Below are 16648 nucleotides of genomic sequence, written 5' to 3'. Positions count from 1 at the left end.
ACAGAAGAAAAAATTACCTATTTGCAGGTATGTCTGGAACACATTTGCAAGCCAGGTCATTGATTCCCCTTTTCAGGTTAAAGGCTTATTACCAAGAAGAAAAAAAATGTTACCATGCAGAACTGAGGAAGCCTGCAGGAAGCCTCAAATTCATGCCTTATTAAATTTGCTTAATCTACTTTTGTCTGGCATGAATGCCAACAAGGAAGATGATTGGTGTCATTGTGAGGCCACTCAATCATCTTTGAAATGTCAGTTGGGAGAGTTCCTTAAGCCTGAATATGGGCAATTGCTATTCATATCTTCAAGAACAAGTTCACAAGAAAACATTTTGAATTCCTCACTAGTGAAAGATTAAACAGAATCTCTGATTCCACAAAGCAGTGACATGTATATTTGACTTCAGTTTCTTATTGTTGTAGAATGTCCTGCATGTCAAGTTCTTACATCCAAAGGAAGACTTGTCAGCCTGCCTGAACTGACGTGAGAGAAAAATTGATTTTCCACAGATGATAACTTCCTAGCATGTCTGATCAAACTGATTGCAACTGTGTAGGCAATAAGCATTTTTCTGTTCTATAACATCAACCCTTGACTTCTCTGACATAACTGAAGGGACTTATTTAATTTACAGCAGAAATGGTAAATTCCCTCAACACCATCAGAAGTATTCAGTGTAAAGTTTTTCTTCAGTAGTATATTTGAAAATGTATTGAGTAAATTAGTTTACATCAAGTTGTCTTGGACAATCTCTATTACTTGTTTTACTTGTATTACTCTATTATTTGTTCCACAGTTTGGATTCCTGAGGGTACTTCACAATACATGGTCTTAGTCCTTCAGTATCACTTCTAAATGTGGAACTTTCGCAACTCCTAAGGTAGTAAAATGAATTGAAACATTAGCAAATAATCTACCACTTCTTTCATCCAGAAAAGTCCTGTTAGCTTCCTTAGAAACAATAAAGCAGTGGCCTTTTCTGGATTTGATTTACAGACACAGAGACATTTCATGAGGTGCAGGATGAGCATTTCACCTTGCCCAAACCCAACACAGGTCACAAAAAGTTGAGAAGAGTCTGACTGCATAGAAGCAACTAATGCAAGGATGCACAAATAAAAGTAACTCTTTATTTCTACTGTAAACTGCTTTTCAAAGTGAGATTTTTTTTTTTTTTTTAATGGTTAAATTGAATCTGAAATAAATTACAGCCACTTGAAATACAGGGATCGTTGAAGTACATGCTGAGTAAAAATCATAACTTACTGCAGACTGTTGCAAGGTAAGAAAGTCAAGTTAAGAAGGCTCTGGTAGAAGGGAAAAGCCGTTCTATATTGACAGGGATTTTTCTTTTTATCTTTTTAATTAATTGCCATTTTTAGAAGAACTTTGAAAGGTAGTTTGACTATATGGAAAACTGTGCAGTCAAGAGCTTGAAGGATCTGCCAAGATTTTCTCATTTCTCTCCTAAAACAGCAACGGATTTATGATTGAATTCAATACAGAAGGTGAGGTATTTCACCGCTTTCCCCATCTAAGTGTCAAAGTAATCTACATTCTGAACACATAGAAAGCACCCATTCAGCTGACTTGTCACAATATAAATTAACTTGACTTTTTTTCCTGGGTAATCAAGGTAGCAGCATCTATGGGAATGCTTATTTTTCCAGCCAGAGTTCAGTTTTCATTCTAATACTTGCAAGTGTTAGAGATCTATTTCCTTGCAACAGCACACCTAGACTGATCTGTTGGAGGAAAGCAACTGGGTCCAGATGCAAAATGTGCCTCTTACAGTGGGAACTTGTGACTAACACATATATGGGTTTGCCTGTGATGTGACCTCAGCCCACAGATTGTAGTAATGAGCAGGTCAATGATGAACGATGTCAGCCAGGCAGGCCAGGAGGCTGAGATGTAGACTGGCACTCCTACAGAACCACTGAGGCAGGACTGACAGCCGCGAGCTAAGCTGACAAACAAGCATTCTGTTTATTCTCATTGTTATGTGAAAGGGGAATCACGGGTTTCTGCATCACACACTTTTCAACTGTTCCTCTGACAACAGATGTATTATTTCTGTCCTATGGCTCTCCCTTGTGCCTTTTACAATAGTGTGGAGGCTTCTTAAAGTAATAATTTACATTTACACACCTCTCAGAAAACTGAGAGAGTATTATTCCTCTCCCTCTCTGCCCTCAATTTACAGAGTATACTCTCCTCCCTCCTCTGCTCCTACAGAGTGGAACTGAAGTACAACCAGATTAGAGTGGCATTTATTCCAAATGCCAATTTAGAGATGCCAAAGACCTGGTATTTTATATAAATATTGTGTTACTTCAGTGCATTTCTCATACTGATTTGTAGCTGCAAGAATTCAACAGATCTGTCAACTAAACAATAATGCCTTGAATAAGCCAGTTGTAAGAATTCGGTTCAGCAATGAGATGTGAAAAGCTTATTTTTGTGATTAGCCCAGTACCATCCAGCAACTTGGTGGCAAAAACAGTGAATCAGAGCTGGCTGATTTATTTCTCTTCCCTAAAGCTTTGGTCACTGTCTCCCTGCTGTCTTCTAAAACACAGGATATACAGACTAGGACAGTCACCTCCACTATATTTGATATGGACTGGGGCAAGACTGCTCTTGAGGGGTATGTTTTACTGACTGTTCATTAAGTATGGAAACGAGGCAAAAATGACAACTGAAAAATCTTTAAACTAGTAGGCCCTCTCCTTTGAGGGTTGTATAGCCCTAAACCTGTGCTTTGTGTCATAGCGCTAATCATGTGTATTGTCAAGTCAAAAATTGCAAGTCAGTGCATCCCAGTGATACACACAGGGTTGGAACATAGAGATCTCTATTCCTTCAGCTCAGGAAATAACTGAAGGAGAGAAGACAGCTGTGCAGAAGGAGGGAGAAAATATACTGATGGTAGGCCTCTAGCTAAATTGTAAATCTTTTTTTGAATTTTGAATATGTTCTAATGGATCATAGTCCTTCACTTGTGATTTTTTTAGGAAAAAAAGATGGTGTTTAACATCATCTGCCTTTTTGTCATGCAGACCCCTTATTTCTAGCTCCATTTGTCTCATATTCCTCATAGCACTAGGGAAAGGCTCTTTTGAGTTTCATGACTCAGTCCCCTCAGCTGCTGTTTCCAGCAGCATTTCTCATGAAACCAGTATCCTTCAAGTTCCCCTATCCCCCAGCTTTCAGTCCAGCTTCTTATGCCCCTCAGCTTTTGGGCTTCACAGCATTCTCAGCAATCCACTGGCCCAGTATCAGCCAGTACCACTTTATTCTGTCACTATTCCCTAATTTCTTCTTATATCGTTCCCCTTCTGAATCCCTTCCTGCCTCTGTAACTCTTAATCACTGTTTGTCAGTAACAATTGTCTCATTCACATCATCCCAGCCACCCCTCCCAAATATTGTGTGCAATCTTGGCCTCTCACTTCTTCCTGTGGAAGCCATTTAAACAGTTACTTAAACTCCACAAGATCTGGTGAAAGTCAATCCATTACTGTAATTTACTGAACAGTTAGCACATGCTGGACTCATTCACAATACACAGGCTTGCTCTCAAAGCTGCATGAGAAAGTTGGTCAGAGCAGAAGGGAAACATGCTGGTCTTCTTAGCTTGTCAGAATCTGTGTGGAAACTAAAATTCATATGCTGGGCTGAAATAAAGAAGATCTGCAGAAATCAAATTCTTGCTGTCACCACCAGGAGATGTACTGCCTGTCACTATTGTCTGAATGGCCCAATAAAAATTATACTGTCATTGCTAATAAGAAACCTAATGCTAGCATTGCAAGGCCATAAGAACTGGTGGGGTGTTAGGTTTGTTTTCAGCTTGAGTGAATTTACTCAGTGCAAACTGAAGTTGGGTTCCAGGTGTCTTTTGTTATGATGTGGAGTTTAAGCGTGGGGTAATACTTGAGACCTTGAAAATACGTGCACAGGCTGAAAACAAAGGCCACAAGAGTATAAACATCTCACCGGCGGTCAGCTTCTGGTTCTTGAGGAGTTATAATCTTAAGCGCTGAGAACACTGCTTTAGACATAAAAAGGAGGACAAGGAAGCAATCGAACAGAAGAGTAAGACAAATAAATTGGTGGCCATGGGAAGTTAATACCCTCAGAATTGCAGAGTATATAGTCCCAGGAAAGGAGACCAAAGAATTAAAATTCACTGATAAACTCAAGCATTTTCGAAATGTGCTAGATCTTGATATTTGAAAGGAATTGCTGCTGGCAAATGTTTGTCATTACTGGATCATCATGGAATTTTCTTCCTACAAACTATGTCAAAGCTGCAAGCACATTACCTGTTTCAAGGACCAAGAATCTTAAAACGTCTTTTATCGTGCCAGTCAAGTTTTAGGGCTGTATACAAGTCTATGTCTGAGTGCATAAACTATATGTACTTGTTGTCTCAAGCTGTAATTCCTGAATAAAGCATTATTGCACATAAATTCAGTTTGCCTAGTGTGAAAACTATCAGTGTGACAATCACACAACCATCAACCCTGAAATGGTCAAGCAATTGCACTAAACAATCATTGTAGGTCCCTTCCAGACGGAAGTATTCTATTGTATTCTATGTATACTTCTCATTATTGTCTGTACATACAGCCATTAAATCCTCAGGCTGAGTTGGCTCTCCCACTGAAATAAAAGACAAACCTGCAACAGAACCAGGTTTTTAGGCATCACACAGGAGCACAGAATTTCTTAGAATACAATGTTGGAATTGGTGTGGCCAGACCTTCATTAGGAAGTGTTAGGGAGTATAAAACTGCCTGGGTTGGAATAGTTCACAGGTTTTGTGTTCACTATTATTATTTGTTTCTTACTTCTGCACTTTATGTTAGAAATATATATATACATGTATATAAAACTGCATTTCGTCTTATCTTCAGTTCTACTGCTTTAATACCGGATAATTAAAAGCACTGGATAATTAAAAGCACAGGGGCTTGATCTTCTATCATTTTTGGGCTATAATATGCAAAGTGTTATTCTGTCATTGCAAAATTATTCCAGAAGTTAATTACCTGTGTTCTGGAGGCAATTTTTTCCTTCTTCTTTACCTGATGGTTGAACAAGGAACTTGCCCCAGGAAAGAAGGGTGTGTCTGTTCAGTGGAGCTGGTGGTAAACAGTTTGTGCAGGAAGAACCTAGAGCACCTAAGGAGCTACAAGGAACAAGCTGGGCATTTGGCCTCAAGCCATGTAGTTTAGTTGGAGAAATGTCTCATAGGGTGGTATACAAAAGTGTAAACTAAAATCCAGTGAGACATAGCTTATTAGAGGCTTGCTTCAAACATTACAATTAAGAAACCCTTAGTGAGCTGCTTTTTCAATCAGCGAATTTTTGGGGTAAACTTTGTTTATAATTACTCTTAGTGTTTGTATGCATGCAGTATTAAGGCTACATTCACAAATTGTTTTGCATAGCCGATATTGAATGTCAGGTGTTTTAATAAATTGTTAGTTAATTTTTAGTATCCTAAAGTTCAACAGATTACAGTATGGCTTTCAACTCTATGCAATCCCTGAAATTATGCTGTTATAGCCCATATGGGGTATAGCAGTAATACCTGCAGTATAGTTTTAACCTTTTATTTTTTCTCTGGAAAATTTTCATAAAAACATGAAGTATGTATTACCCATTGCACAAATGCAACCATTTTTATAGGGACTGTATTTTACTCAGATCTCTTTCTGTAACAGTCGTTCAGCACCCCTAAAAAAACTATGCCTGCATTTGTATCCACCTGTGACTCTAGTCAATGTAATTGACCAGTTGAAATTATTGGCATGAATTCTGTTGTCAGGAAAGTTTCTCGTCTATGAGACAGTCTCAGACAACTGACCTATTTCTAGAGAATTGGCTGGGTTTATGCAGATACAAACATTTTATGTGGTCTGCAATTCTTAGTCACACATGCACAAAAAAATATTTATACAGTGTCCTTACCATAATGTACAAAATTCAATCCTTTGTAAAAGACAGCATCCTTTTTGAGAGCCACTGGCATATTGCGGTATGTCGCTCATCAAGGCCATTTCTGATTTGAAATTGAGGCAATTTCTTAGGCTATTTCTCATGTAGTACTACACAGCTTAGAGTCTGCTGGTTGTGTTCAGCCAGTCACTGCAATCTCTCAGAAGGATGCAATTTTCCCTTGGGAGAACAGCCAACACCAGCAAAAAGAATGGCTGTACTGTAACTGCAGTATCTGGTGCTAACATTGTGTGTTGATAAGATGCAAGTCAGTTTCATATCCCTCACCAAAACAAAACTAAACAATCAGATAAAACAAACAAACAAACACCAGACATGTACCACAAAATCCTAACAATTGAAATTACTGATTTTCAGTTCCATTAAAAACCTAACAGATAGGCCCAGAATGTCACAAGTGTATCTTCATGTCTGTCACAGGAGGATTTTGGAGTAAGATAGTCTCAGAAGCGGCCTTAGCCATTGCTTTACATTTTACCATTTTTTCCCATGTATCATTGAAAGTTTTGTCTGAACCAAGTCTCTACAGCTCCTGAAAGGAGGGTGTAGTGTGGTGGGGGTCGGTATCTCCTGCTGCGTCTGCAGTGAGAGGACAAGAGGAAATGGCCTTAAGATGACACAGGGGAGATTCAGATTAGATATTAGAAAAAAAAGTTATCACTGTCAGGATGGTCAGGCACTGGAATAGGTTGCCCAGGGAGGTGGTGGAGTCACCACCCCTGGAAGTTCTCAAGAAGCACCTGGATCTGGTGCATATGATATATCCGTATCAATGCACAGTAAGGGTCTCTCAGGTGGAGCTCCCGGCTGGTGTGTGTTTCCCGGGAAGCCGCTCCCGTGCGGCGGTGGCGATGTCGCCGCGGGGATCGCTCCGCGGCAGGAGCAGCACGGCAGGCGCTGAGGGCGGGAAGCGCTGAGGGCGCAGTGCCACGGCGCCCCCTGCCGGCCGGGAGGTGGCCCATGGGGCGGGCCAATGGGGGAGGCGCCGATTGGCTGCGGCTGGGAGGGGGCGCGGCGGGGCCGGGAGCGGCGGCGCAGTCGCGGGCGGGCGGTGCTGCTGTCGCCATCTCGCCATGGCTGGGGAGTTCGAGCTGTGCCCCGGGCGGCGCGTCGGCGGCGACCATCCCTGCTTCATCATCGCCGAGATCGGGCAGAACCACCAGGGTGACCTGGACATTGCCAAGCGCATGATCCGCATGGCTAAGGTGCGCGCGGGGGGAGGCGGCTGAGCGAGAGCGCCGGGGCGCGGCCGGGGGACGCGCGGGAGGTTTATTCGGAACACAGAGTGTCTGCAGGAAGACCCTTGCATTTCACTCCGGTGAAGGGTCTGGAGCGCTTGTCCTGTGAGGGGCGCCTGAGGGAGCTGGGGTTGTTTAGCCTGGAGAAAAGGAGGCTCACGGGGGAGCCTTATCACTCTCTACAGCTCCCTGAGAGGAAGCTGTAGCCCGGTGGGATTCGGCCTCTTCTACCAGGCAGCCGGTGACAGGGTGAGAGGACATGGCCTCAAGCTGTGCCAGGAGAGGTTCAGGCTGAACAGCAGGAAGAATTTCTTCACAGAAGGGGTGAACAGACATCGGAATGGGCTGCCCAGGGAGGTGGTGTAGTCGCTGTCCCTGGAGGTGCTTAAGGAAAGACTGGACGTGGCACTTGGTGCCATGGTCTGTTTTGACAGAGTGGTGTTCGGTCACCTCAAGGACCCGATAATCTCAGAGGTCTTTTCCAACCTAGTTGATTTTGTGATCTTGTGTCATGGCTGCAGCCCCGCAGGTGGGGCCGGAGCTCACGGGGAATTTGGGAAGTATCAGGCAGCTGCTGAACCATCTCTAATTAACCTCCAGTTTGACTTGGTTGACATTAGGGATTTACTACAGTAACACTTGTGTCATTCAGTAAGACAGCCAAGCTCCTGTGAAATTCGATGTTATATCCATTAGATAGAAAACTGCGCGTCATCACAGCTCAGGGCATGGTGTATTTAGTTCTGTGACTGGGGTGTAAGTGCAGACTGCTCTAATGAGTATACATCTTCACTGTTTGTGTGACTTCAAATGAATTACTATTCCTGGAGGTGTTCAAGAGGTGTCTGGTGCTGGTGATGTGGTTTAGGGGTTACAGTGGTGGTGCTGGGTGGATAGTTGGACTGGATGATCTTAAAACCAACCTTGATGAGTCTATGAATCAGATTCATACTCCTTGTTCCGCAGAATCCTGTGTCCTTTTTTAATGTAAAATTATCAGTGACAGCTAATCTGGGAAAAACACCACAGAAGTCAACTCTTGAATAAGTGCCATGCATAGCAAGAGACTAAGTAGTTTTGTAGGTTTACTATGATTTCTCTCCAGACTACTGCTCTATGAAATGTATAGGCACTTTGAAATAAAAGGGTTTGTGTGTGTGTAGGTCCACAGTCACTCTGTGTTCATTACCATTTCTGTGACTGCTGTGATGATAATGTAAAAACTCCACAACAGATGGGCACATCAGTTACTAACTCCTTGCATTCAGACTTAGGATGAGTGCGGTTTCACTTGCACTTCCACTCAGTGTGCACCAGCTTGTCTTGCAGGACTGTGGAGCAGACTGTGCTAAGTTCCAGAAGAGTGAACTGGAGTACAAATTCAACAAGAAAGCCTTAGAAAGGCCCTACACCTCTAAACACTCCTGGGGAAAGACCTATGGGGAGCATAAGCGCCACTTGGAGTTCAGTCATGACCAATATAGAGAGCTAAAGAAGTATGCAGAGGAGATTGGCATTTTCTTCACAGCTTCTGGCATGGATGAGGTATGTAAACCATACTGGAATGACAAGGGGAGTCTGGCTGTTATGTCCATTGGGTATTACTTAGGTGTGATAGTTCTTACATGAAGAGAATATATGGACAATGAATTTCTAAGAGACCTAGAGTAATTTGCTAGTTCACATGTGTCTCTGTAATGGTTGAGTAGATGGCTGAATATTTTGGAAGACTTGCCATGTGTGCTGAGATACTTATACACAGTAAGTAATATTAGGGGCAAGGCTTCATTTTGATATTCATAAACAATTGAGGCTTTGAGAGTGTAGATCAAGATGGCAATCAGACTGCACTCCAGTGTTGGTTTCAAGCATACCAAACTTCCTTCTGTATTTAAACCAGATTCCTTTCTTCTAATCCCTGATATTTCCCTCTTTTTTTTCCTCCTTCCTTGTTGTTTACTAGACCCCTGTGGTGTTTCTAAGCAGCAGAAATGTTTATGCCCCTATTTCTTTTACTAATCTCATGGAGAGGCTCAGCACCTTGCCCTGTTACTCCTGAATCATTTACTCATTTTTGCCAGTGGGCTCTTGAACAGTCAGTCACCAGCTTCACAACTCCATGAAACTCCTGCTGCTGTTTCCCCTTAAGGCACGTGTATTTGTAACTGTTGCATGTTGCCTACCTCAGAATGATGGTAGTGACAGTATTAACAAATGCAACATAAAATTGAAATGTGTAAGCTGGAAAGGCCAGGTAACACTTGAACGTCAGTATAAATGAGAGATTGTATAGATTGTTTTACTTTTCTTTGAGGCCTAGAAAATACAAAGAGCCAAACTGAAGGAGACCCTATGAGAAGTAAGCTAGCCACTCTTGCATATGGCCAGCACAGCAATGTCCCTGACTTTCTGCAAGTAGACATATCCAGGATGAGACTAGGATGTGATTTACTTAGTCCTTAAGGTGATCTGTTCATTGTCTCACTCTTGCAATCGGAGGAATTACTGATATATCAGTGTTTTTCTTCTTTTCTTACAATTTATTCTCCCACTTAGTCTGATGATAGACAAATATGTTTTGTGTATGTAGCAATAGCTCAGTGCCATGGATTCTGAAACAGATCTGTGAAAAGAGAGAGTGGTGATGTCTAGAAGACCTGCTGAGCAACGTGCACTCCTTTAAGAAAGGAGTATATGAACCCAGGAGTCTTGGACTTCTTTATCTGGGATCTTAAAGACCCATGCGCCTTTGGGGAGAAAAAAAAACCCCACGTTCTTTCTTTGATGTTAAAACCTCTGGTTTCTAAAGGCTGTAGTGCAACACAGAACACCTTTCACAGGCAGCAGCTAAGATCACTTTCTGCTGCTGGGATCCCTCTTTTTCTCTGCTGTGCTCCTTTGTACAGCTAATTAACAGAACTGATACATATTTGTGCCTTTTTTTTTTGAGCACTAATTACATTACACAGCTCCTAAGATTTCTGGTGGCATTTTTGCAAGACAGGGGTTTGGAATTCAAGGAAAATATTGCATAAATTAACATAATAAATCTTTGAGAATATATTAACTTCAGTAAATTTAATATATCTTTGGAAGTCCAGCTATGTCAAAGAGGTTAAATTTTGCGTTTAACTATATGAGGAAACTAATGAAGTGATGTGTGAAGTAAACACAATGGCTATGAATAACTTCTTTATCTATTCTGTTCCAGTGTGTACTGGAGACAAAGCAGGATCTCACTGAACCACTCCCTTTAATGTCATTCCTGTTACTTGAAATTGCTTCCTGGTTGTTGAATCTCTTAAAGAAAAGCTGCTGGTTTTCAAGAGATATTTACCTAATGAAGAGTGGCCTTAGATACAAGGTCTACCTGTCATATTTAATTTTTTGCCATCTCCTGGGATAAGATCTGTGCCTTTTTAATAGAGAGTACTCACTGTCTTTATACACAATGCGTCTGAATAAACTATGTTAAATAGTTTATTATTAAATTAAAGAGATGTTATACATCTTAGGTACAAGAAATGGAATCTCCATCATACTGATGGTGGAAAAATTAGACTGAATAAGATGTGATTCTCTTCTGGACGTTAGCATTCTTGCTCTGGCACTAAGTAAATTTAACTGTAACAAGGAAAGAGCTGAAGAAATTAAAAGTGTTTGTGGGTGGTTGACAGGGGACAAAGGTAACTATTCCGTTATTTTCCCCAGAGGTGAATGGAGGCTTTAAATAACCTCTTGCCTGTGATAGGTTTGGAATTTAAATTTTCTTCCGATAAAGTACTAATTTTTAAAAGGCCACTTACTGACGTAATACCCATTTTCAGAGAGCCTCTAATAATTCTTGAATTGTCTTCAATATAGCACACGTATTTTTAGACAAAGGCAGAGTTTAACTGGCATTTGAATAAACGGTTTTATAGTCTTTGCTTCGGCATATTTTGTTGTCTAGTATCTCTCCTAAAACCAAACTCATTTTGGACTTCCCTTTTTGGGCACTTTTGGGTTTTTTCCTAGTGCTTATTTAATACACTCATACAAGTTTTCAGTGTGGCAAATCTATTCTACTGCCTGTAGTTTTAAACACTGTGTGGTTTAATAGTTCTGACCTGCAGGATGTGTGTGGCAGGAAGACAGTGTGCATGCTTGTAGCACATTTCTTTTTCAACAGGCGAACTCCCATCTACAGGTAGTTGCTCTCTCTGGTAGTGTTTAAAAAAAGGAAAAAAAGCAAGAATGATGTGGTATGCAACTTCGTCTTTAAGCTGAGGTGGAGCTCACTTGAACTAAGCAGCAGAATGTACAGCTGGTGTGACCAGCTGTGGTGGGAGGCCAGAGACTGCCTTGAGACAGTGATCCTAGTCAAAGACCTGCACAAAAACAGAAGTATGAAAGAAGACACCATAATGATACTTCACCTGGAGGGAAGTCAGAAACTAATACTGTCAGGATAGCAAATGTTACTTCAGGAGCAGTGGTTTTTGGGGAGATGTCCATAATATCTACCTGTTTAATCAAGTTTTGGGTTTGCTGTTTTGAAAGGTTGTTTATTTCCAAGCACAGTAGTTCTTTATCCCTTGATCCACCTGAAGTGGAGTGTTAAAACACAGTGATTTTTTTTTCCTTGTAGATGGCTGTGGAATTTCTACATGAACTGGATGTTCCATTTTTCAAAGTAGGATCAGGAGATACAAATAATTTTCCGTATTTGGAAAAGACTGCAAAGAAAGGTAAGCATTTTATTTGAGCCATCTTGGTGAACATCACTATTTCTCTGTAGCTCAGTTATTAGATTTTTCCTCCAATTGATTTTTGGGAAAAAATCTGAAGTTTCTTTAAAAGAAACTCACCCTCAGACTTTGAAAAAAAGTGTTTACTCAGCATTCTTTTCTAGTTTTACTAGTTTTACTGAATTACTGTACTTAAAGAATTTAATTTAATATTGGGTAGGTTTCTTGTGGACGTAGCACAAAACTTGTGCATATTTTCTAATGGCTAGGTCGCCCAATGGTGATTTCCAGCGGGATGCAGTCGATGAACACAATGCATCAAGTTTATCAGATCGTGAAGCCCATCAATCCAAACTTCTGCTTCCTGCAGTGTACCAGTGCATACCCGCTTCAGCCAGAGGATGTCAATCTCCGTGTTATATCGGTCAGTGAGTAACCCAGAGCATGCCATGGGTGGGATAGCAGAGAAGGGCTGTGCCCTTTTATGGAGAAACACTTCCAGATCTTAGGCATGCTGGAATTCATTTCTGAGAGTTATGTCTCATGTTCCTCTAAATTACAATGCAAGCATTGAAGTAAAAATATCCACCAGATCTTTTTTTAGTAGAACTCATCTTTGAGGAATAGTTTAAAGGATATTGCTGGAGTATTCACAGTTCGACAGAGGAAAACATGACATGTAGTTAACAGGTTAACCCTGTGCTCTGTTGTGCAAAGAAAAATCATGTAGACTGTTACCGTTAAGAAGGTGCGTGAAGTGAGAACATAGTTCTAAATAGGGAGCTAGACCGGAAACTTCATGTGACTATCAGAGCAGTGAAGAAAATTGGTTATACCCTAGTATAGTTTCCTTCACTGGAAATATTATTTGAATATGCCAAATACTGATGTAAGAAAGTTTTCCCAAACTGACCAGTGTTCAAGCACTATCTTAGATTTATGCACACAGAGTATATTATTTTTAATAGAATGCCGCATAGCTGCCTTTAATTGCCTTTAGAATTTGTCCTCAATGTATGGATTAAAAGATTGCTTCAGATTTTAAATACAATGTTGAAGAAAACTCTTTTGGATTAAGTTCAGCCAATCCACTGGATTGTTGGATGAAAATAGGATACTATTACTTACACTGATACAGGCTTCAAAGACCTTGAGTAGCAGAACTGAATTTAAAGGAGAAACATAAGTTGTAGAGGAGGACATGCTTCCTTTTTCTTGTCACTATTGATAATATTAGTCAGATTTGGAACGTGGTGATTGGTAATGCAGTGTGACTTCTTGAATTTACGAAGTTGCACTCTCTGCATAACCACCTGCTTGTTTTATGGCACAGTATTTGTCCATTGCAGTTATCACTCTAAAATTTGCTTTGTCTTTGAAACTGCTACCTTGGTAATTCAGACCCACTCTGTCATGATTTAAGGCATATCAGTCAGCTTTTCCTGATATCCCCATTGGCTATTCGGGGCATGAAACTGGCATAGCCATTTCAGTGGCAGCTGTTGCTATGGGTGCTAAAGTACTGGAACGCCACGTGACTCTCGACAAAACATGGAAAGGAAGCGACCACCAAGCATCTCTGGAGCCAAATGAACTGGCGGAGCTAGTGAAAGCCATCCGTACTGTGGAAAAAGCAATGGGTTCTCCAATCAAACAACTCTTGCCCTGTGAAATGGCTTGCAATGAAAAGGTAACTTCTGATTTTGGTTTGTGTAAACCTGCAGATAATTTAGATCTCTAGCTAATAACTCCATATTCAGAAAAATAGCTTGCAAATTGTTTATTGCAGTAGTGTTTCTGCCTCTGCACTTAAAAAATTTCTCACTGCGTAATGTTGGCCATTTTGATTATAATGGAGTTTTATATTTATCATCCAGTGGTTACCTAAGTTGAGAAGAAACAGAGTCATTTAGGTTGGAAAAGACCCATAAGGTCATTCAGTCCAACCACTAACCTAACACTGCCAATTCCAACCACTAGTGTATGTTCCTAAGTGCCATGTCTACACATGTTTTAAATAACTCCAGGGATCATAACCACTTCCATGTTCTAGAGTGTTTGAGTGCTTGATAACTCTTTCTGACAAGAAACTTTTCCTAATATCCAATCTAACCCTCCCCTGGCATAGCTTGGGGCCATTTCCTCTTGTTCTGTCTTGCCGCATGGGAGAAGAAACCAACTCCCACCTGGCTACAGCCTCCTTTCAGGGAGTTGTAGAGAGTGATAAGGTCCTCTCGGAGCCTCCTTTTTCTCCAAGCTAAACACCCCCAGCTCCCTCAGCCCCTCCTTATAGGACTTGTGCTCCACACCCTTCACCAACTTTGTGGCCCTTCTCTGGATTTGCTCCAGCACCTCAATGTCCTTTGTGTAGCGAGAGACCCAGAACTGAGCACAGGACGACTTGAGCTGTGACCTCACCAGTGCCAGGTATTTGCTAATAGTAGTAGGAACAATATGTCTCCGCGATTGTGTGTGAGCTGCTTTTACACTAAGCTGAAATACCAGTTGTTCTAATCAGATTCTCTCCACTGTGATTTTGAAAAATTTCAGTGAGCCACTGCCCAGTTTCAGGAAACATCTGCATGTTCCCAGCAGCCTGGTTACAGTGAAAGCTTCCATGCTAACTTAATCTTCATTTGGAATAAGTAGTGGAGAGGGCAGTTCTACACATCCTGTTCTCAAATAACTGCAAAATACTTTTTACCTCCTTTTGTTAGACTAATCCTAGCAATGTGTTTAACTTAAACATTTTTTTCCTCCTCCCCTGTAGCTGGGAAAGTCAGTAGTGGCGAAAGTGGCAATTCCTGAAGGTGCAATATTGACACTTGACATGCTGACGGTGAAGGTGGGAGAGCCTAAGGGATTTCCCCCAGAATCCATCTTTGATCTGGTGGGCCAGAAGATTAAAAGAAATATTGAAGAAGATGAAACCATCACTGAGCAAGTAGTGGATAATCATGTAAAAAAAGTGAAGTGCTAAACCAAAGCACTCCATATTTCCCAGTGTAGTACTGCACAACGTATCTAAGTATAGCAGCATGGCAGATTAGAAGAAAGTGGTGTAATTATGAGGATGCAAACAGAATTTTCAGGTTCTTATTAGCAGGACATTTCAGAAACAAGGGGATATAAATTATACAGATTTTATTAGAAACTGTGTAGTATTGTGCCTAGAAAATACCATGATCCTCTCTTCTCCATTTCACTTAACCTGGATCAGTTTGGAGTTTTGCCAAATGTAATACCACACTCTGCTGTTTTCCAGTTTCCCTTTTCTGTTAAGAATACAGTAAATCATGAGAATTTTGTCTACACTTTGAATTGTTCTAGCTCTGTATCTTTTGATATTCCTCTCTTTTCTGCCACTTGCCTAACCCCTCTGATAGCAGGACTTCAGTTGGAGTTGAATACAGATAAGTGAAAGTTTACATACACTGAACAGAAAATTACAAATGCAACCTGGATGGATTTTTTTTTTAAGATGAAAGCCTTAAAAGTGTCATGATAAAGCAGTGGTTGCAGGAATCTGCACTCTGTGGGAAAATGGCTTCTTGAGAAAGCTAGGTTCTGAAGAGACAGTACCAGGAAAGGAAGCATACTGGATATTTAGAAAGGTCCCATTTAAGGGGCAAGAGAGCCTTTTGTGAACTGAAAGGCAAAAGGGCAGGCCAGAGAGATTGAGCAGGGAAGAAAAGTAGATCTGAGATGGATCAGAGCTTAACCTATGCTTCAGAAATTGTGGAAAGCATCTATTGCAAGTTGAGTGAAGTCTGGAATATGAAGTCAATTCTGCAGAGCATTTGGATGCCTCTGTTTGGACCTGGGGGGCAACTTCTCAGGTAGGAAGCCAAATGCTGGTAAAGTTTGAGCAGCTATTTTTTTTTTTCTAACCAGCAAATCCTCTGCATTGGGGTTTTTCTCTCAACACTGGTGTGTAAGATGGCTGAGGCTGATTGCCTGACTACATCACACCACTATGCTTCAGCATGATGGTCAGTGCACCTTTTGTGTGCTCTACTCTTGCATCCCAGCTTCTCACTTTTCAAGTAAGAAATGCAATCCCACTCCTATCGCCTGCTGCTTTTCCTTTGGACCAGTAGGGAACTGTATAGCAGCAGCAGCTGCTGCAGACCAGTCATTCTTCAACTACCTTGCTTAGCACAGAACTGCTTTGGTATAATTCATCTGCTTTTTTTCTGTGGTGGAATCATTTGCTAGTGATGGTTACTTGGAACTTGCTACCTTTGGTCATGAGTTGGTGAAGTATCTTAAATTTGGTGGTGAGTGCTTATGTAACTATGAGCTCTTTCAAAATGCTTACCCTTGTGCAGTTCTGAGAAAACTGTATTCATATCTTTAAATGGGGAAGCAGAGGTTGAATCATATACTTGGTCATATGTGAGCTGTGACTGATGCAGTATGCTTGCTTTACATTAAAAAACTACTCAATTGTTAAAAGATTTTTTTTAAAACTTCAAATTTGAAAAATAAATCTAGCTTATAAAACAAGCTCTTGTTTCTGCATTTCCGGCTATGGTCAGACCTTGCCTTTGTCAGCACTGGTGATGATTCCAGGGCCTTTAGTATTTGAACACTGTAAGATTACCTGGCCAGTTTAAAGTAGCAGTGGTTTTTCACTCCAACAGG

The 16648-nt window shown here is 41.0% G+C and overlaps 1 protein-coding gene across 1 annotated transcript; it reads left to right on the top strand.

Moving 5' to 3' along the window:
- Positions 1 to 7034: 7034 nt before the first annotated feature.
- On the top strand, positions 7035 to 16511 carry NANS (N-acetylneuraminate synthase). Its single transcript, XM_032096129.1, has 6 exons — positions 7035 to 7238; positions 8601 to 8816; positions 11902 to 12001; positions 12271 to 12425; positions 13425 to 13691; positions 14772 to 16511. Exons 1-6 carry the CDS (start codon positions 7107 to 7109, stop codon positions 14979 to 14981), a joined length of 1080 nt encoding a protein of 359 aa, XP_031952020.1. The 5' UTR covers positions 7035 to 7106; the 3' UTR covers positions 14982 to 16511.
- The last annotated feature ends 137 nt before the right edge of the window (positions 16512 to 16648 follow it).

This window comes from Corvus moneduloides, chromosome Z, assembly GCF_009650955.1.
Source record: "Corvus moneduloides isolate bCorMon1 chromosome Z, bCorMon1.pri, whole genome shotgun sequence".
Lineage (NCBI taxonomy): Eukaryota > Metazoa > Chordata > Aves > Passeriformes > Corvidae > Corvus > Corvus moneduloides.
This window is presented reverse-complemented; position numbering and strand designations above follow the sequence as displayed.